At 36.1% G+C, this 22,184-nt stretch overlaps 1 protein-coding gene across 15 annotated transcripts in view; it reads left to right on the plus strand.

Moving 5' to 3' along the window:
* The window catches only part of Rbp (RIMS binding protein), a 143,063-nt gene that overhangs the window by 50,785 nt on the left and 70,094 nt on the right, over positions 1-22,184 (plus strand). For 13 of the 15 annotated variants that reach the window (XM_074185675.1, XM_074185673.1, XM_074185674.1 and 10 more), the window contains exons 4-8: positions 2,438-2,776; positions 9,015-9,398; positions 14,534-14,774; positions 15,447-15,613; positions 20,084-20,236. In XM_074185675.1, the coding sequence (XP_074041776.1) occupies positions 2,438-2,776; positions 9,015-9,398; positions 14,534-14,774; positions 15,447-15,613; positions 20,084-20,236 (1,284 nt within the window). The remainder of the gene's footprint in view (positions 1-2,437; positions 2,777-9,014; positions 9,399-14,533; positions 14,775-15,446; positions 15,614-20,083; positions 20,237-22,184) is intronic. The other 2 variants (XM_074185669.1, XM_074185670.1) reach the window with 2 other exon arrangements.

Here is a 22,184-nt window from a genome sequence, read left to right on the forward strand (position 1 = left end):
TTTCTTGATACAAAAATCTAGAGTAAATCATCACATTTCATAGGTTCGGAATTTGACTAATTTCTGAGTGCATATCGCAATTATTCAGATCAGACAAAACATTGGTCTAACTTTTCAATCTCTAAGAGACTCTAAAACTATTACTATGGTTCATTTCGCAAAAATTGTTCTTATCAGAAAATCATGACCAAGGTGTCATTTGATTCGTAATTTCACCCATAACGATTTATGATGAAAGTGGTTGACATGGTCAATTTTAATTAGTTCGAACTTCCATTGTCTAATATAAAATGAAATCCCTGGGAGAACAAATATTTTTGAAATTTATTTTTATTCCAGTTTAATTGTTCAATTTTTTATTTATCGCCCAATTTTTATTTATTTGTGATTTTATTTCAGGTTTTTTGCCTAATATAATTGTTATTTTCAGCTATTCATTTTAATTTTCGAGTTTATTTGTTCTTTCAGTGTTTCCAAACCATATTATATCATATTAAACGAAAGCCATTTTTTGTGAAGTAAATCAGTTTTTATCGACCTTATTGGTAATTTTTACCTTCCACAATCTGGAAAATATATTTGCCCTTTGACATCTGTCGAAGAAGTTGAGAAATGAATAATCAGCAAAGGAATAACTGCAAATATCTTTGAATTTTTTGTCCATTTCTGAAGACGGAGGCAGATTTTGGCCTCCGAAACGTTAAGATAAGTATTGTATTATTTCTCAACAATTTTTTCGATAAAAAAAATTGTTCAATACGATAAGTAACTGATGAATAAAACATTTTCTTTGTGAAAAATACTTTGATTTTACGCAGTAACTTATCGGGGTAAACTAAAAAGTTTGCCCTTTCTACACTTGTATAAAGTTCTCCATTATAATTTTTATATTTTTCAGATTGTGGAAGGTAAAAATACCCAAAAAAAGGTCGATAAAAAGTATTATAGCATATTAGACAATGGAAGTCCGAAATAATCAAACTTATGATTTATGATCTTAACCCAGTTGGGCAAACAAATAGTCTAAAAGTCATAAACAAATTACGTGAACAAAAAGAAAAGAGAAGTTCGTTTTTACGAATATCTCAAAAACTGTTGCAAAAAATCGGGATTAAAAAAAGTACTAGAAAAAATCATTATTTATAGTAACGTCCGATTCGGGCGCTATAACAAATAATATTATTTCAACCCATTGAATATAATTAATAAAAAATACTTGTATATGGTAGAATGAACAATAATTCGCCAGTAAAAAATATTGATAACAATAATTTCGTTTCTTATTATGCATTTATTAACAATTTTTTCAAGTATAAATTTTTTTCCTTCTCGAAGCTATTCTATGAAGGCTTCAAGCAAAGGAAGAAAAATTGTAATTTGCCATTTTTTAACGAATAATCGAAGATAATGAAAACTTAAAAACATATATGAAGGATTGGAAATTTGTTAATTCTATCATTTTTTATAAAAAATCATTACTCAACGAATATATTTTCACATTTGATATTTTTTCAATAGTAAAAAATAAATATAAATAATAATGTAGCTCATACTCTTCATCTACAAGATTTTGCTTTAGTGTATAGTAGCATGATTTAGTCTTAGTTTGAGATGTTTCCTAAGCCATTTTTGGCAACAATGTAATGGTCAGATACATATACTTTGACTCAGTGAGAGTCTTTATTGAAATTGAAAAATTGAAATGTATTCTTTATGCAGTCATTGTTCACTGTGGTTCTGGCGTTGAATTTGGTCATTATCACGCATTGGTCAAAACGAAACGGAGTGGTTTAAGTTTGACGATAGTCGTGTCACTAAATATTCTGGCAATATCTTGAATTCATTGGAGCCTCTGGAGACACCCTATATTATATTTTATGGAATAGAGGACATTGGCAGATCAAGATCTTCAGATAATGTGGTGCTGCAGGTTTTCCGGGTTTTCCTGCAGCTGAAAAAGTAAATACGCCACTGGAATTAATCAAGTCGCCATGGAGCACCAATAATTTTTGTTGTTGTTGTTTTGTTCATAATTTGTATTACTTTTTTATATGTTTCTATAATTGAAAGTTTTATTTGTAAAAAAAAAATCAAAAATATAAAGTGCGACGTTCTTGGATTTGCTATTGTAACTCATTACATTTTGTTTGGTTGAACCTAAATTCGAGTATATCAATGGATACTTTTTTCTCTACAAAATTAGGTTGTTCTCCATCAGGAGAATAATTTATCAACATAAAAAAAAATTGTCATAGCAGAACGATGAGTTGAATAAAAAAATTAGAATCACATGAATCTCATACATAACATTATTTTTCATTTTTCTAAATCTTAGATTGTCAAATTTGAACATTGCTATTATCGTACTGGAATTTTCTGAATGACATGGAAGTCCATATAGTAAAAGATTGATTTCCAACGGAACTTTTCGTTTCAGGAACCGGTTTAGCAACGAGTGTCAGTTCGCACGCCTTAGGAGAGTGTAGTCCTCCTATTTCACCCATTACAATGTCACATACTACACCTAGTATATATCCTGCTCTGAATACCAATATCGGGCACAATTCGTACCAAGGTATCCAAAGTGGTACTACTAATATATCTGGTACATATATGTCACAAAATCCAGTTGGCGTTGGCTATAATCCAAACCATAGTCAGTACAACAGCTTGGGCCACCAATATACGAACAAAAATATGATGGGGAGTACTCTAAATAGTTTAACACATCATCCAGTTGGAATGGGATCGAGTTTGGGACAGTCAGGAGTACTAGGTGAGTGTATAATACCATTGGACAGTTTAGACATGACATACTTTGAAATATTGTTTATATTATTAAACAAGGCATTCGTTATCCAGGTGAAATCTTATTGGCTAAAATAATCACTTTCTCACTTGCTTTCATATTCATTTCCAGCAAAAGAGTTCACGATTATGTTTCAAATAACGTCTTACAAATTTTTTGATCAGCTCAGATGTGATCTACAGTTTTATCTGCTTCAGAGAGGCAGTTCCTCTATGCAATCATCAGTATCCTAGCGACTTCAACCATGTAACGATGACTTTCGCAATGAGTGCCAATCTCACTTAGATTATAAATGAGCCAACACGGATTCCTGATACAAATGAAAAATTTGCTGGGTTCTTCATAAATTCAGCAATGATGAATGAAGAACCACCCAAAGTTTAGACTATTTTCAAACTCACCCTTTGATGATCCATTAAAATTCACTTTTGAAGTCACTGGGGTCGTTCTATCATTAAAATCTTACCTATGGACAGTGACGCGAAAATTATGTCGAAAATGATTTCAGGTTAGACAATGCTCGTAACAAATGCAAATCAAGAATAGATGAAAGTAAAGAGCTGAACAACCAAAGAATTATGAGTAAACTACTTACCACTCCCAATCTCCCAAAAAAAATCTGTTTAAAATCTGTTTTTTCCTTAATCAGCTGTCGCCCCCATACGAACGACAACTCTCAAAAGTTGAGAACTTGTGCAAGCTAAGGACTAACGATGTCTTACCTTTTAACGTGTGATTTCTAACACGGTTGCAGAATCATCCCAGCTTCAGCCAGATAAATTCTCTCGAGAAAAATATCTGGTCGAGGCGGGAATCGAACCCAAGGTCTTCCGATCGTGAGTCGGGCGCACTACCACCACGGCCAAATAGTTCTAGATATTTCTGATCAGTGCCGTTAGTCAAAATTTCACCAAGTCCATAATAAATTTCTAACACACTGCTTCTACTGAACCCACAATGCCAAAAATTTCTTCTAATAGCATCCTATGGAACGAATTCTGAAACAGGTTAGCTTTAACAAGGTTTCTAGTCCTGATGAAGCAGCCATAATTTTACTCAAAAAAGTACGTCGGTATTTTGGCGCATTTTTTTGCAATCGAGAATCTCGTCTCGTTATTCTATTTGGATTTTAGGACATCGACCGCAGATGCCCATTTCCACCGGTAGCAGGAGGTTGCATATCTCAATGAGGATCCAGAAGTGATTTCCAATTGGGGTGAAAGTACCCAGTTTCAATTCAATGCCACAAAAACCTAGACATCTGTTTTCTTCTAAAAGATAAATGTTTTTAAACCGGATTTAATAATGTCAGGACAGACAATTCCGCTTTCTGCTTCAATAAGTTTGTTGGGGGTTGAAATGGACACCAATATGTCTTGGCAAAATCATGTCGCTGGATTTGCAAAGGCTGCTTTTCAAAAGTTCGGAACACTGTTTCGAACCAGAAAACAGTAGTGACTTCAGCAAAGTCAGATGCTTTTGAAGCTCAGATCAAACCTTCTTTGTAAAGTAAAGTTCCGCCTGATTGTAGACGCGAATATCACTTGCAACCTCGATAGTCAGGAATATTGAAGAAAGGTTGGAGATTTGTCTCTCTTCTATAGATACTTTCACAGGAAGTGTTCAAGTGACTTGGCACATTCGATTCCACCAGGAGCGGTACATATCAGAATTACGTGACGGATTGTGGTGGCTCATCGTTTTCTGGTTTGACTCGGTACATCTCGAACTTCACTGTTAAGGAACTCTTCCATCTGGAGAACTGCGTTTATGTGGAATAAACTTCCGTTTTTCCAAATGGATTTAATCTTCAGCGATCCCAATCCAATGTGAATCGCTACTTTCGCACAGGCACTGCTCTTAGAGCGACACAAGGATTTTACTGTAGTGCTTGTGTTTTGACCTCAAACAAAAATAATATCAATTGGAGTCATGCAGAAAGTTACGCGGATTGTTGAATTTCATTATATAGTTGTTGTTACAGAAGTTATTGATCTGTTGGTGATATTGATGGACGTGGCATTTTATAATAAAGACTTGTTTCGTTGAATCACTCAACATGATGCCACCACGTAAGTTTTAGCTGTAACTTCACGGTTGCAGAACCATGTGAAGAAGTACATTTTTATTACGTCATCAATTGGATTCTCACAATGTATGGTGCCAACAATATCAATGATTTGAACGAACTGCGATTCAAAGAGCAAGTGTTTGAAGAGAATACCAAATTGATAACATGATTCTGATTGATAAAACCAGAAGGTAGGTTCTCGACAGGAATTAAAATGTATTATTGTTAGGCCATTTGCGTACTTACCTACAAACTCTCAAGATTTTACCTATTAGTTTCATCATACAGGATTGGGATTTCAAATTGGTATATCTCTGAAAGCACTAGACAACTCAGTTTATTACCTTTGATATAGGATGAAAAGTAACATACCTACTAAAACAGTTATCTTGCAAGTTCAACAATAAATAGGTATTGTTCTTATACAGTGCATTTCTTCAATGTCTCCCCTTTCATTTTTTGAACGGGTCTACTCAAAAAATTTAAACTTGGAATAATGAAATAAATGCATGACGTTCATGTCGATCGGTCTGGAAGATGATTCATAAAATTCTTCCGAACGAGACATATTGTTTTACAATAATATTTTGAGTATCAATAATCTATAGTTGATTATCTCCTCTTTTAAGTCCTCGACATAAATATTTTCTAATTGTGAAGGGGGGCAAGAGGATCATACATTTAGCGTTAACAATATGAGCATATGCTGGATGGATACCAAAATATACAGATGTGTTCAAACGCCAAACATATTCAGAGTATATTATTACGTTTCTCTCCGTTGGTTGACCAAAATTGACTACACTGAACAATAATTAATCAAACTTAACTTTATTTAACTCTAAATACAACAAACACTTCAACTAAATGTTTGAAGGTGATCGACAATGTTCGGACTTCCATTGTCTACTATATAAAATGATTTGAAATCCCTGAAACAACTAAAAAAGAAGAATTAAAAATGAATAGCTGAAAATAACAATTATATTAAGCAAAATGAACCTGAAATGAAAGTAAAATAGAACAATTGAACAAAAATAAATAATATGGAACCATGGGAACACTGAACTAGACGCCTTCCTGAAACACATCAACAACGTGAGACCTTCCATCACTTTCACAATGGAGAAGGAAATCCACAACGATTTGCCATTCTTAGACGTTTTGGTGAAGAGGACCGACACTAAGTGGGAAACATCTGTATACCGAAAACCCACTCATACGGGACAGTATTTGAATCACGAATCTGATCACCGTTAATCGACTAAGAGAGGAATCATCAAGACTCTATTGAACCGTGCTTTCGGGCTCTGTAACACGAAGGAAGGTCTCGAGAAGGAACTAGGCATCATCAAAAATTATCTTCAACAGAATGGCTACTCCAAAGCGATGGTAGAAAAGACCTTGGCTGAAAGACAGTAGGAGCCTCGCAAGGAAGAGAAGCCGTCACAACCAGTGCTTGCACTTCCCTACATCAGAGGATTATCGGAGAGGATAAGAAGAATTGGTTCCAAGTACAACATCAGAACCTGTTTCAGATCCGGCAACATTATCCGTAGCAGTCTCACGAAAACCAGGCCACCAAACGCGGACTGCGATTCCAAGAATTGCATTTACCGGATACCCTGTGAGTGCGGAAAATCCTATATTGGTGAAACTAAGAGGCCATTGAATGTTCGCATTGCCGAACACAAGAAACACACACAGTGAGAGGAAACCAGCAAATGAGGAATAGCAGACCATGTTTGGACCCATCAACACAACATCGAGTGGTCCCAAGCTGAGATCTTGCACAGAGAGGAACATTGGTTTAGGAGAAAATTCAAGGAAGCCGCTTACATGTTGTCCAACAACGTATTCAGCCAAGCCAGCGTAGAAATACGCAACATATGGAAACCTATCATCAAGCGAAAAATGGCGAACTCCCGCCAAAACGGTCATCTCCCACGGAACCAGTGAAGCGGAAAATGGAAAGCAGGGATAAGTGAAAGTACTCGAACGACCTATAAATAGTCATCTCTCGGAGGAATCAGTCCAGTCATCACCCGAAGACGATTGTAGATACTGACAATCGAAACGTCGTGAACTAACGTGACTTGGAATCTCTCAACTTTTTTATTTTTATTTTTTTTTTCATTTCTTTATTTTTATTTATTTATGTTCAATTGTTCTATTTTACTTGTATTTTATTTCACTATTATTTCATTTCAGGTTTATTTTGCTTAATGTAATTGTTATTTTCAGCTATTCATCTTTGATTCTTCTTTTTCAGTTGTTTCAGGGATTTCAAATCATTTTATATAGTAGACAATGGAAGTCCGAACTAGTGAAACTTCAACTAATATTTCAACTTTTATTCGGATGTCTATCGCCTTACTAGATCGCTCCGCGTACCGTACTATAACTTCCATTTGGCTGTCTCTATGGGCGAGTGGATTGCGCTTATATTTGGCAATCGAAGGCACTGGAAAATTCCTCGGAATTCCATCAAAGCCGGTAGCATTATTCTCGCCACATCTAGTACGGCAACGAACATTCGCGCGCTCTTAGCCTTGTCACAATTGGTGTATGGCTACCAGTGGCGGCCGGCGTTATTTTCTATAGGACATGATTTATAACAATATGATGCCAAAAGCTTGAAAATATGGCGAAATGTATGTAACGTGGGTAGTTGAATAGATTCTTTTTTTGAATTTGTTGAATCTTTTCAAAAAGAGAATAAAAACATTATTTCAGTTGACCTTTTTGTTTTTGAATTGATGTGAGTTCGAATTTCTCACTTCCTTGAGCAATTTATTGGAAAGTTCAATTTTGGGAGAATTTTTCGTGACTAGAAACCTGGATTATACGAAGGTCATTATTTGAATGGAAATAATGCCGAGTTTAGAAAACGAAACATGTTGAAAGAGGTATAATACTATATATTAGGAAAAGTGGACAACAATGGTTTCTGATTTGTGTCTCTGTCATAATTCAGATGATTTTTTTACTGAAGAATGAATAATTTATCCGCCAGACTACATTATGTCTAAATATCTCATCATGCGAAACCGGAATCTGTTGAAATCTGTTTTTCCGTTAACCAGCTGTTTTCCTTCTACAAATGACAACTCTCAGAAGTCGAAATTTGGGGGAACCTGAAATTAACAATGTCTTTTGGCGTGCGATTTCTAGCACGGGTTGGACGATAGGAAGTGAAAATCGATAGTCCGACTTTTAGGCCGAATCACCGGTTCACAGAGCAGTCGATTGAGAGAGTGGAGGAAATAATTCACGCTGAACCATTTTCGCCTCAATCATTTTCGCCCCAAATGATTGAGGCGATCATTCGCTGTGCAGTCCACAGTCGTACCTAGTATTGTGATAATCTTTTCATTTCATAAGTGATAGCAAATTACATATTATATCATCAGAATTCATCAGCAATTCACAGGTGACAGTGATAGAATGAGTTATTGATATAAATGGTGAATAATGAAGTTCCTCTAATTCCATTATAATGCAACTTTGCTAGAAGAATATCATAAGAGACAAAGTCAAAAGCTTTCGTTAAAAAACTGAGTAATAAGTGAATAATATCACTCATATCTCCAAATCTACGGCAAGGATGGAAAATATGAACATTGGTCTATAATTCTTCATACAAAGTGGATCATTTTCATGCAGAATTGGTAACACGACTGCAATATTGAAAGCAAGTGAAATATATTCATTTATCAGTAATGAACAGAGGTAGGCTTTTACGTCAGCAACTTCTTTCCGGATTTTACTATTCAAATCATAAATATCCATCCAGGCAGTAATTGTTTTTGAATCAATGTCATTATTGTATCAATAACATCTTCTGGTTCAACAAGGCCAGTGAGAAAAACATTTTACCTGAATTGAAAGAGATATAGTTTTCTGAAAAAAATATTGGAATCTTTCAATAGAAGGAAGACAGTTATTGATTTCAAAATAAACTCTCTCAAAGATGTGTAGGTTACTTTCAGATACAAACTTGCAGAAAAAACAAGCTCTACCAACACTTCTACTTTCACATGAACATTGAATTACATGAAAGAAAAAATACTTTCGAAACAACTACTTTCATATGAACATTGAAATACACTTACATATAAACTATCGTTTCAGGAACTTCTCTGCAACAAAACTTGAATTCCATGAGCACTGGAGTAATCGGGACTTTACCATCCTCCCTTGGTACTTCAATGATACCTCCAACTAGTTACTCTCAAAACGTAATGTCCAATGCAACCTTTTCCAATCCGTTGTCAAACAATCCTTCAGGACTACAACAATCAACTTTCAATAATCCAACGTTCAACAATCCTGTTAGCAGTACTCTCACCCAATACAGCTTGCCTTACACCAATCCCATGAATTCCGTAGTTACTACGAGTTACAGTAACAACAACGTGACATTTTCCAATCCGCTTAGTTCTCAGTTCAATAGTTTACCTCTTACCGGAGGACCAATGAGTATTAAGTTGAAACAAATAGACGACGTAGATTTGGGTAAGTGACATTGTCATAACTTTGCATGTGATCGATAAAATACATACACTACCTGGCAAGATATATGTCTAATTTCAGGCAAACATTTTCGTAGTAATATCAATACAAATTTTACGTTGGACCATTAGATATATTCGTTCATTTTTGTATACGGTGCGTACGTTAAAAGTATATTTTTCTCTTAACTCTTGAAACGAGACTAAATATCATGGGCAGAGGAAATTTACACAAAGACTTCATTCTCAATGGTTTTTGATTAGGAAACAATATTATGATGTCACTCACCGCTGACACAACGTTATTACTAACTCCTTTAAGTGAAGGTATTATGTTTGATAGGCCTTTCATTTTCTATCCAACACCGGTTCATTTGTAAAAATCAAACCAAGCGCTTATATATTCTCATTAAAAATCCACAAACGATAAATATCATAGTTTAATAGAAAATGTAATCAAAACTCAACCCTGTTTATCATAATAAATCAAAATAAATGTTCACCTCCAATTTCATGAGGATAATGAAATATGCTCAAAAAAAAACCTCTGATCCTTCAAAACAGACAACTTTGATTCCCTTGGTTGAATAATGTGTCCTTTCTGTGCTGCTTCACTACTAATTGAACAAACTGTGCTTCCTGGATCGATAATAGCTTCATACTGTACATTGTTGATTTTTACTGTACGCATGAATCGCTTGAAGCTTGTCGCCCACTTGTCCGGCACAGCACAGCACGGCCCGACCCGTCAAAATACGTATAGGATTGGTACAATGAAAATGAATGGACAACCACACACTAGTCCGGCACAGCACAGCCAAGAGCGTCTGCCGCTGGAAAGGATTCCAGGTCTTCGATCCTGCCCGGCAAATAACTGTACGTGCTGTGACGGATTGGCCAAGAGAGCGCGACATCGAGCGGTAACCGAAACTTGTCTGTCACTAGCAAATCTGACGAAGAGGCCGCATTATTGAATGTAGAAGAAAATAGTCACGAAAAAGAATGTTGTGGGTCCATCCCATTAGTCAAAAAGAGGGCAAATCTGAAAGAGTTTCATCATCTTTTCAACGATCTGAAAGAAGACGATGAGAAATTTTTCCAGTATTTCCGAATGACTCCAGGCAAGTTTACAGAACTTCTGGATATTCTAGAGCTTACCTTCACAAGCAACTCAATTTTTCCTCTTCCATTTTCATAGGTACCGTCTGACACTGTGCTGTCAACTGATAGAATAGCAAAACAGAGAGGCAGAAACTTCCCAGGCACGTTTGGACAAGTCGATGCTGGCAAGCGCTGACCGGCAAGTCGCCCACTTGGCCAGTCCGCCACAGCATGTACCGTTATTTGCCGGACAGGATCGGAGAGCTGGAATCTTTTCCGGCGGCGGATGCTCTCGGCTGGTGGACGGTTGTCCATTCATTATCATTGTTCCAATCCTATTAGTATTATGACGGGACGGGCCGTGCTGTGCTGTGCCGGCCAAGTGGGCGACAAGCTCATGAGTGCTGTTTGAGTGGTTTCTGTGCAATTGCGTTCGATGTGCTCAGGCTTGAAGCACTCATAATACAAAGAGGTTATTGTTTCACAATATTGACTCTTTTAATGCCCCATATCTCTACAATTATAACGTCTATTATCACTTCTATCTATCTCTTCTATAATCTCTATCGAAGAGATTAATTTTTGGGAAAGAACGTTTTTGGCGTTCTACTTGTCCGTCTTCATACAAAAAAATTTGGAATCTTCCAAAGAAAAGAAGGAAGTAATCAATTTTTAAAAGGTAGCTCTATACAAATGTGTGGATCAAGCAAAGAAGTAACTTTCAGATATAAACAGGAAAATACTTATGGCGCTCTAAGACTAGTGCCTGTGCGAAAGTAGCGATTCATATTGGATTTGAATTGCTGGAGATTAAATCCATTTGGAAAAACGTTCTCAGGATGACTCTGTTGTGGATGGAAAACGGCAGCTTCAGGGTATGCTTAGGGGCGGAGCTCCATACATGAGAACAATATTCCAAATTCGGAACAGTGTTCCAAGCTTTTGAGAAGCAGCCTTTGCAACTCCAGCCACATGATTGTACCATTTTAACCCCAACAAATTTATCGAAGAAGAAAGCGGAATTGTTAGTCCTGACATTATAACCGGTTCGGAGACATTTATCTTTTTGGAGAATACCGATGCGTGGATTTTTGTGGCATTTAATTGAACCTGGTTACTTCCACTCCAATTCGAAATAACTTCTAGATCCTCATTAAGATATGCAACCTCCTGCTGCCGGCGAAGATGTGCATCCGCAGCCGATGTCCTGGAGTCCAAATGGAATGACGAAGCAAGTATGCTGTCATCAGCAAAGTAATATAATGGATTATTGTTTTCTTCCAATAAGTCGTTAATATACAACAAAAAGAGTATTGGAAACAATATGGATCCTTGGGGAACACCAGCGTTGATGGTGAGAGATTTCGAGAGATATCCATTGACGGCAGGAAACGTTCTTTCAGGAAGCTGGAGAGCCGTACACAAAAATGATCGGATAAGCTATGTCATCGAAGTTTGGCCAGCAAACCCTCATACCACACACAGGAAAAGGCCTAAAAAATATTAAGCGGGACAGCTCTTGACTCCCCATGTTTCTCGATTGCGTTATTCCAAATATGGGTGATATACGATAGAAGGTCGCCTGTTGATCTTTGTTTCCGAAAGCCATATTGATGACCGCTCAAGATGTTGAAGCCTTTCAAATATTCAAGGATATGGTGTTTTACAGCTTTCTCTACGATTGTTAATGTCACTGATAGCAAAGCGACTGGTCTGTAGTTACTTGGAAGATTTTTTTGCCCTTTTTGGGAATAGGCTGAACGCGAGCAATCTTCCAACAAGAAGGAAATCCCTTTTCACGTAAGACAGGTTGGAAAGTTTGCGAGTTTTTTTGGCGATGACGGGTACTTCATCTCAGTTACATGGAACACTGTCATTCTTACTGGTAATCATCCGATGTTTCGCCGTAAGATACTTGCCTTATCAGCTCTTCAGTACCAAATCTGAATGATATTACAAAATGAATCACTCAAGTCATTTATACAATTACGACTCCATGTCACAAATGCGTTAATCAACTCGTGTCATCGATGACAGTATGTAGTGACGTTCATTTAGATATATTTGAGTTTATTGTCAAAGTTATTTGAAGGTCAAAATTGAAGTAACTTTATTTCATACTGGGCGTAATTATTCAGGATGTCAGTGTTCCACGTAAGTGAAATTTTACCTCTTTCATTCACTATATTGTGTAGCAAACCTGTGAATGATATCTGATTCAATTCCATAACGGAATACAAACTATAAAAAGAAAACTGTTTTTTATATAATTCAGTGTTACTTCAATACGTTTCTATTAATAGTTTTCAACGTAGTTTTCGGATGCTAACTGGACTATTTATGGGTCAGTTGGGAGTTTTCACTGCCTCCCACTTTCTTTTCTCCTCTCGGTTTCCGGTTCAGTGCAATACAAACCGTTGAAGTGGAGTAACTTGGTTCTAAATATTTTCTTATTTTCATTCATTTCAGTTTTTTGCCTTTTTCATTATTTATCTTGATTATATTTCATTTTCTGTATTTGCATATAGATATTCAAAGTTTCATTGATTTCCATTCTCCCCGAAGATTTTGACATTTCCTTCATTTTATTTTTTTTATGCATTTTTTATATATTTCATATCCGTTAACACAATTTTTAGACAATTGAAGTACGAACATTCATTTATAGTTCCTCTGTAGTTTCCAAAAAAAAATCTGTGTAAAATCTGTTTTTCCGTTAACCAGCTGTCGCATCCCTACGAACGACAACCCTCAGAAGTCGAAACTTGTGCGAGCTAAGGATCAACGAGTTCTTACCATTTAATGTGTGATTCCTAACACGGGTTGGACGATATCAAGTGAAGATCGATTGTTCGGACTAGGGCTTGAACCACCGACCAACACGGCAATCAATTCGAGTGAGTGAACAGAGCACACACGTCGAACCGCCTGACTACAGTCCGAAATAATGTAAAACTGTTAATATTCAGGAATTTTTGGTCTGATTTCCAATAATGAACCAGCGTTGGATGAACCTGAATTGAAATACCTATCGAATGCGACAAGACCATCCCTCTTCAAAAAAATGATAGCGTTCTCTTGGCGACGAGTGAAACCTCTTGGTTTATTATTCAAAAGCACTAAAAATAACGCCTTTCAACCTAAACTTTGTATAAATCTAATATCTTATCATGTTCAAAATTTATATAAACTTTATGTCAACACAGTGCAGTTAGTTGATACTGATCACGGGGTGGACTGCAGAGCCAATAAAATAGGTACTTTTTATCTGAATATAGTTGGAGAAATAAATTATATTTATCAAAAATATCATAGAACTGTCCGATACTTGATGAACATCCATTATAACCTATTTAAAAAACACTTCATTGTGAGATTTCCACTTGACCGTTTACAAAACCGGGACACGTGTTTTGCTATACAATAGCATCTTCAGGTTATAATACTGACTAGTGATCAGTCAGTAAAGCGAAACACGTCTCGCAGTTTTATAAACTGTCAATAGGAAATCTCACATTAATTTTTTTTAAATACATTATATTGAACACCAAATTTAAATAATGACTGTACTCCTATAACGACATAAATTTGAAAAATACCAAAAACAATCATCTTTTGATCGCATTCATTTGCGATTCTTGGAATTCTTCTCCGCAACTGGAAAAGATTTAGATTATTCCTTGTGTCAATTTTTTTTCTGTAATGGAAAGGATAAAATTATTATCATTTCCATTGCGACAACTACTGACCCGGTCAACAACGACTGATACTGGGGAATCGAAATATCAACTCCTTGAAAAATTGATTACATGGATTTTATTGTAACGTGAATTATTTCAACACGTTCTATAACTATATATGTCTACTGAAATGACCATTCAATTCATTCACAATCACTGCTTTATCACCAAATCTCCTTCAATACCCACTCAACTTCAAAGAACCTCATCTCAAATTCATAATATCTCTTTTCATTTTGCATTTCGCATTACTCAGATATCGAACTCTTTCGAAACTGAAAACTAATATCCTTTAAAGGTACCCGTCGCGTTGCAACCCCTGTAACACCCCATCCGCCCCCATGGGGTGGTACCGTCATGTCTGGTATATCAGATTTGAGACCGAGGATGCTTACAGATGGAATCGATTCAGACTGGAGCGGTTTACATGGTGGCACTGATAGGAACTTCTTGAATGGACACAACCCTGTCAATACCGAGGGCCAGGTTGACATGCTAGATATTCCTGGAAAAGGAAGATGCTCGGTATATATAGCAAGGTGAGAATCTCTATACCTAATCAATTTTCATTTTTGTATATGTGGTATAACTTCCCTCATAATTGGAACCCCTTCGAAAAAACTGAGATTTTGAAACTGCTCAGAAATCACTCTGATTTCAGGAAGCACTCCTTCTAGATAACAGTCTGTATAACTTTAATTTGGAAAAGTGTTCTGACAAAAAATAGAGCACAATAGGCTAGAAGATTGTAGTATGGTTGAGGGCCAACCAACCACATCTTATTGATGAAGCTTTATGCACATTTTATGGGAAAACATGAATAATTGAAGGTGGGGAGATAATGATAGCGTATTGTAAAGTGATTATTTACAATGTAATGACTAGTAAAGAAATATACATACGAGCTATTAACGATTATAGATGTAAGTTGAAAGCATATCCTATACATCGTTGTGTGTAATTTCCATAAGAACGTAAAATTTACTTGAAAACTTCAAGACCCTTTCTGGAGAAATTATTTGAAAATATATATTTTTTCAAAAGATCTTCCTTATATAAGTGAAACACATTTTTTCATTGAGGTGAACAAATTTGCAGTTGACTATTTGTTCAAAAGTATTCTCATTTTGACATTTTTGATATTGGTAAAACTAATTTTTTTTTATATTCGGGCATATGGATTGTAATATGACTGTGATATATTTTTTCAGATTCTCTTACGATCCTGAACCCGAAGTAGAAGAGGAACTGAACATTCAAGCAGGAGATTACTTATTAGTTTGGGGCGAACCAGTTGGACCAGGAGGATACTTGGATGCTGAATTGTTAGATGGAAGAAGAGGCTTAGTACCTTCTCATTTTGTTCAACGTCTCATAGGTATTGTTGAATGTAATGTTTTCATTTTTCTTTCCTCAAGTCTCCCAATTAAACTTCAATTCAATTAGCATATCAGAACGGTAGAATGAAGCACAATGCCAAAAATTTTATTTGAAAGTTGAGGTCAATGGAACTATGAATTCCTATTGAGTGGTTCTATTTGATAACATGTGAGGATTTACTGTGGCTCACCTATTTGAATTCGACCGAATAAATTCAGCTTCTCATTAAACCGATTCCGTTATTTGGTGAGTAGTCATCTTGCAAGAATGAAACTCTGCCAAACGCTGAGATCCTGATCCGGACCGCAGCGGTGCAGACACAGAATATGTACTTACTCTGCTACCAGGGCGTGAATTTTATTTTGAAGAATAATCCTCTAGTGAGGATCAGATAGATGGTCAGTCTGCGACTAACTTCGTCGGGTAGGCAAGCAACATGAATATGTGGCTTGGAAAGTAGGTCTCCTGTGACGTTTCAGAGATACGTCTCCCCATTGCTGCAGGGTACTAACTATACCCACTCGGGAGACGCTCTCCTATAGTCACCCGGCCGAAACGTACAGCTCTGGAATCGTGCCTGTGGATATCTTCCGGAATATACTCTATGGCAGCCATAAGGCATACTGAAGAGATTTCAGTTGATTAGCCGATATTGAGGTCTTGGAATGTTCAAGGTTCAATAGTCCTACCTTAACAACCACAGCAACCAGTTAGGGCCATTTAGTAGACGTCTATGTCCTCTGTAGACTCAAGGTCAGATATTTTGGTTACTCTATGGTCCATAAAAGGTCCAACTAGTAGCTAAGGAGAGGAAATTCAGACAGATCTTTTTGGCATGGATGGACACCTCTTAGGATGAGGCGTCATTTACGAGGACTCTCACCCCCACGGATGATACCTCACCCAGCAGGGGTATCCTTACGCTTCTCGCAATAGGAGACTCAATATATTCTCATATTACTTCATAGAATTGAAATATCAGTGAATCTAAAACACCGTGTTAGTAGGTTATAAAGGAAATAAATGAAATGATGGGACTGGTCACTTCACCAATATTCCTTTCTCTATAACAAATATTACATAGTAGATCTGCTTTTCGAAACAGTGGGTTGATAAATGCACAGAGACAGTACCAGTGCTCTCTGATATCAATGACCTATTCCCCAGGTAACTCATCAACTGAAGTGACTCGAACAGAACATAGTCCAAAGACTAACCTTTCGAATGATTACGATGTATAATCTAAAAATATCTATGCAGAGCAAAGTGGAGTAACAATGATAATAGAATAAAGTATATAAATTTTTGAAGATTCATTTGGATTGTCGGAGGTCATGAAAAAAATTGAAATTCTATATGTTGATAATGAGTTGGACGCACTAAAAAAATGTGTCTACGTGGACTGTTCAGAAAATAAGGTGAATGGTCAAATTTCGCAGCAAATTAAGTGCTCAAAAACACTTGAAATGTTGACAGTGACATACGGTGATTGTACTCTGAGTTAGAAAAAGGTTTATAATTGGTACAAGGTCGAAAAGATGAGAATGACGACGGTCGCCCCGGACGCCCCAGCACATTAAGCACTGATGAAAATGTTGAGAAGGTGAAGAAAATTGTTATGGAAAATCGTCGAATCACTATTAGAGAAATTGCTGGGGATGCCGGCATATCGGTTGGCTCAAGCCATGCAATTTTTTCGTAAATTTCAGGTATGCAGCGTGTGGCAGCGAAATTCGTTCCAAATTGCTGAATTTTTACCAAAAAAACATCGCATGAGCATCGCTCAGGAATTGTTGAATGACGTCGACGGCGATCCAGATTCGCTTAAGAGAGTCATAACTGGTGACGAATCATGAGTATGACATTGAAACCAAAGTCAAATCGTCTCAATGGAAGAGCCCAGTAGGGCCAAGACCAAAAAATATGCCAAGTTTGATCAAATATCAAGGTTTTGTTCCCTGGTTTTTTCGATTATCGTGGCGTTGTGTACGAAGAAAACGTCTGATACTGTGGAAAAACAATTGATGGAGATGATGACGATAATGCACCTGCTCACTCGTCATTGCCTATTGGTCTTTTTTTGGCCAGAAACAATACCGTTATCATGCCCCAGCCACCGTTTTCACCAGATTTTCCCCATACGACTTTTTCTTGTTCCCAAGATTGAAGATACTCACGGGAAAACGGCGTTTTGCAATATTTGAGGAGATAAAAACCGAATCGCTGATTGAGTTCAAGGACTTACCAAAAAGTGCATATCCGAACTGCTTCGAGGATTAGAAAAAAACATTGGCACAAGTGTATCATATCTGAGGGGGCTACTTTGAAGGAGACAAAATAGAAATTGATGAACAAATAAATATTTTTTGAGAAAAATTATGATTCACCTTATTTTTTGAACATACAGCGTATTTAGAAGTGAATGTCTGTTGGCAAATTACAAACATCTCCTAATGTGAAGATGCCAACTCGTTTGGCAACTTCACATTAGAAGAGTTTGTCTGTTTGTCTGTTAAGTGTCTGTTTTCGATAAGAAAAGTGATTCATAAAAACTCAGGATTGAAATGGAAAATAATACAATATATACATATATAATACAACTTATAAATCACTCATTTTCAACAGGAAATTTCCCTCATTTTCTCAAAACGGCGGTAGTCATACCGCTATCCAAAGGAGGAGATCAAAGAGACCCAAGTAATTTGAGACCAATTTGTTTAATTCCTACCCTGGCCAAAATAATTGAAAAATTAGTCAAGTATAGAATAATAGAATTTTTAGAGGCCAACAAAATAATTAGTGATCATCAATTTGGTTTTCAACAAAAAAAGGGCACAAATGATGCGATTTTTAATTTTTTAGAAATGGCCTATAAAAACATAAATGATGGGGAAGCTCTGGTTGCGGTATTCTGTGATTTGTCGAAAGCTTTTGACTGCGTCAATCATGGAATACTGCTACAGAAGCTTCATCATTATGGATTTAAAGGCATGGAATATAATTGGATGTGCTCTTATCTAGCAGGAAGAAGTCAATTTGTCAGGACATCGACACACTCTTCTATACTAGATATCAAGTGTGGAGTACCCCAAGGATCAATCTTGGGCCCTATCCTTTTCCTCCTCTACATAAATGATCTGGCATACATAAATATCAAGGGAAGGTTCACAATGTTTGCCGACGACACCACAATTCTGTGGCATGAAAAGAATATAAACACCCTGCAGAGCAACGTGGAGGGTGATCTCAAGACAGTAAAACAGTGGTGTGATGATAATCTTTTAGCATTCAACACAAAAAAAACCAAAGTAGTCACTTTCAAGTGTACCCTAGCAGAACTATTTCTAGGGGAAACCATGATTGAAGATAACCCATCTACGAAATTCTTGGGGCTTCAAATAGATGGTAGACTAAAATTTGAGGACCACATAACAAACCTTAAAAAAAAAATTGCCTCAGGATGTTATGCTCTCAGAGTGGTTTCAAATGAATTGGGATTCCAGGCGGCCAAATGTGCATACTATGCATTGGTAGATGCACATTTGAGATACGGAATAGCGTTCTGGGGAGCATGCACATCCCAGTTATTCGATTCTATCTTTGTAATACAAAAAAGGGCAGTTAGATACATTTGCAAAGCCCAATGGACAGAATCTTGTAGGCCGTTATTCAAAAAGACTAAAATATTAACCCTGACGTCGATATTCATTCTAGAAACAGCAAGCCTAATATACAAAAACAAGTTCAAATATACTGAAGGTAACATAGCATATGATACACGACAGGTTGATCAGCTTAGAACTACAAAACCAAACTCGACTTTAATAAAAAATTCTGTTATTTACAATGGTTTAAAAATATTCAACAAGGTACCTTTGTCCATAAGAGTATCTGAAAGTTATGAAATATTCAGGAAAAACCTAAAAAATCATCTCATCGACAAGGTTTATTATAACTTGACAGAATATTACGATGATTAACTAAACTCATGACGAAATAATTTTATTTATACAAATTTTAATTCTATTGACAACTTTATTTATACAACATTAATTTTATTTATACAATATTAATTTTATCTATACAAGTGTAACTCTAATTTTAATCTTATTTTAATTTTAATTTAATTTTATCTTACAATTTTAATTTTTTAAGACAATTTTATTTATACATAAAAACTTGATTTATACATATTTATAAGACACTCTCTCCCTCATCTATGATCTGAACTTAGTATTATTTACATTGTAACTTAGTGTTTAATAAGTACCTGCCAATGGAAAAAAGCTTATTCCCTATTTCATATATTGCATCTATCGTATGGTAACACGCATTAGAGTTACAAAGTGTTTGTCAACAAGATGTTAGTTCTTAAGACATTAAACGATATTAAAGAATAAAGAATAAAGAGTATATATTCAGTCATTCAATGAAAACCACTCTTGATGCCCTGATCTTTCGATTTCAGGTGATGATCTTCTAGAGTTTCACCAGGCAGTGTTGAGTACTTTGCGGGAAGAGGAAATCAACCAAGAAAATTTTGCGGCAGATGTTCAGCGACTCAACGAACTAGCTGAGATGGCTGAAGCACACGAAGATGAAGGGCCCGAAGGTGAGACAGGTACGCATTCATGGCATGACTTCTTTCTTTTATTTTGCACTGTCACAAACGTTCAAAAAGTTAAAAATCATTTATCTTTCTGACATTTTCTCATGTTATATACGTCCGGACTTTAAGTTCTGAAAATTTTTCTCTGAAAAAAACCATAGTTGAAGTAGTTGTGAATCAGAACACAAACACCACGCATTTATGATTCAACACCAGACAGCGCTATTTTGACCCGCTATAGGTCTTATCAGTGGTGCTAGGCTGAACCAAAAATGCATTGCTAGACTCAAATGTCCCTGACAGACAAACCTATATAAATGAGGCGATGGCATCTTTCCTTACCATCCTATGGGATTAACAAGAACTCGAATATCAAAGAAGCTCCCCAAGACGGTCAGTTGCAAAGCTAAGCTTCGACATCGACCGCCGACGTGATTCGTCCTCTGTCTTTTACTGCAAGGCCAACTAATTGTAAACTAAAGCATAAACACAACGTATTTATGATTCAGCACCAGGCAGCGCTGTTTCAACTCACTCTAGGTGTAATCAGTTTACTGGGCGGTACCACAAATGCATTGCTGGAGTTTACAAATAGTTTGTCTTGTAGTGAAAGCTGCAGTGCAAGAAAGAGGACGAATCTCTTTGGCGGTCGATGTAGAAGCTTGATTTTGCAAGTGACCGCCTTGGGGAGCCTCGTTTATTTTCGATGATTGAGTTCTCTGTCGATCCTATAGATAACGTTTTCGTTAGGGAAGATGTCATCGCCCATACATAATTGAAGTAATGTATTATACAATAAAAGAAAAATAAAGAGATGAACATTTCAAAACAAAATTGTCATATAAAATATTCTCGATTGTCTGTAATCATCTTGTGATCATATTGTATAAAATTTTTTATTAAGTATAGATTTTTGTTCATTGCCTGCTTGAAGATATAAATTTTCAGACCTATTTACAATGCAAGTCCGAACCACAATCATTCATACTGTACATATTAATTTAATTTCTATTTCTAATATAGAAAGTACTATTGCTGGTTAGAAGCTCACTGATAGCTGATAATCTACCAGCTCATTTATTTTTTATACATTCGCTTTGTAACTTAGATAAACTTCATATTCTCATAAAAAGATACTAATTTTTATGAAATGTCGCTCACTCAGTACAGATACATCAGTGTAAGTAAACAAAACTAATGTTTGTTATCTCTTTCGAAGGGTATAGCCAGTTGCCAGCTTTTTGAACAGTTTATAGGATAGTATTGCTGTTAATGCCCAATAGTCCTAAGGCGTTTTATTTTAGTCAGCTCGAAAAATGCAACATCTTGATAATAGAAATACTTTCCGAAGCTTGTCAATATATAGAGTTTGGATGTTGCATTTTTTTCAAGAAATAGACCTAGTTGCTAGATTAACTGAAAATGAGTTTTTCAGTTACTAATCGCCATAATAAACAAAATTCAGCTTCATTAGGTATGTTACCCAGTTTATATATAGCTTTTAGCTTACATAGTATTACGAATTAGCATAATAGTGCTTTCAATTTTGAAATTAAAATGGAATGATTTTATTATATCAGTAGTTTTGGTTGTTCGATAATCCACAGTTTAAAGTAGACGAGCAGTGACAAGGCTTAACTTTTGGAATGTCTCAAAACCCTTGCAGTCAAGAATTTCATACACACCAATTTACACTTTGTAAAAATCATGAACGCAATGGTAATTATCAATAAATGGATGAATATTTTAAGAAAATAGGTTTTCATGGCCGGAGTCATGATGGAAACAAAATTCAGACTAGCAGGCTGTGGTCGAATGGAACTTGTAGTACCAAAAGTTTCGTCTGCTACTGCGGCAGACGTCGTCAGTGCTTGTGCATTGACCGCGAGGACAAAATCTCAGCAACAATTGACTGACAAGCTCCGTTGTCATTCGTATTTATAGTTTTAGAGAGTGGTGG

This window comes from Leptinotarsa decemlineata, unplaced genomic scaffold (assembly GCF_025532065.1).
Source record: "Leptinotarsa decemlineata unplaced genomic scaffold, Ldec_3_MD MMD2_tig00078346_RagTag_RagTag, whole genome shotgun sequence".
Lineage (NCBI taxonomy): Eukaryota > Metazoa > Arthropoda > Insecta > Coleoptera > Chrysomelidae > Leptinotarsa > Leptinotarsa decemlineata.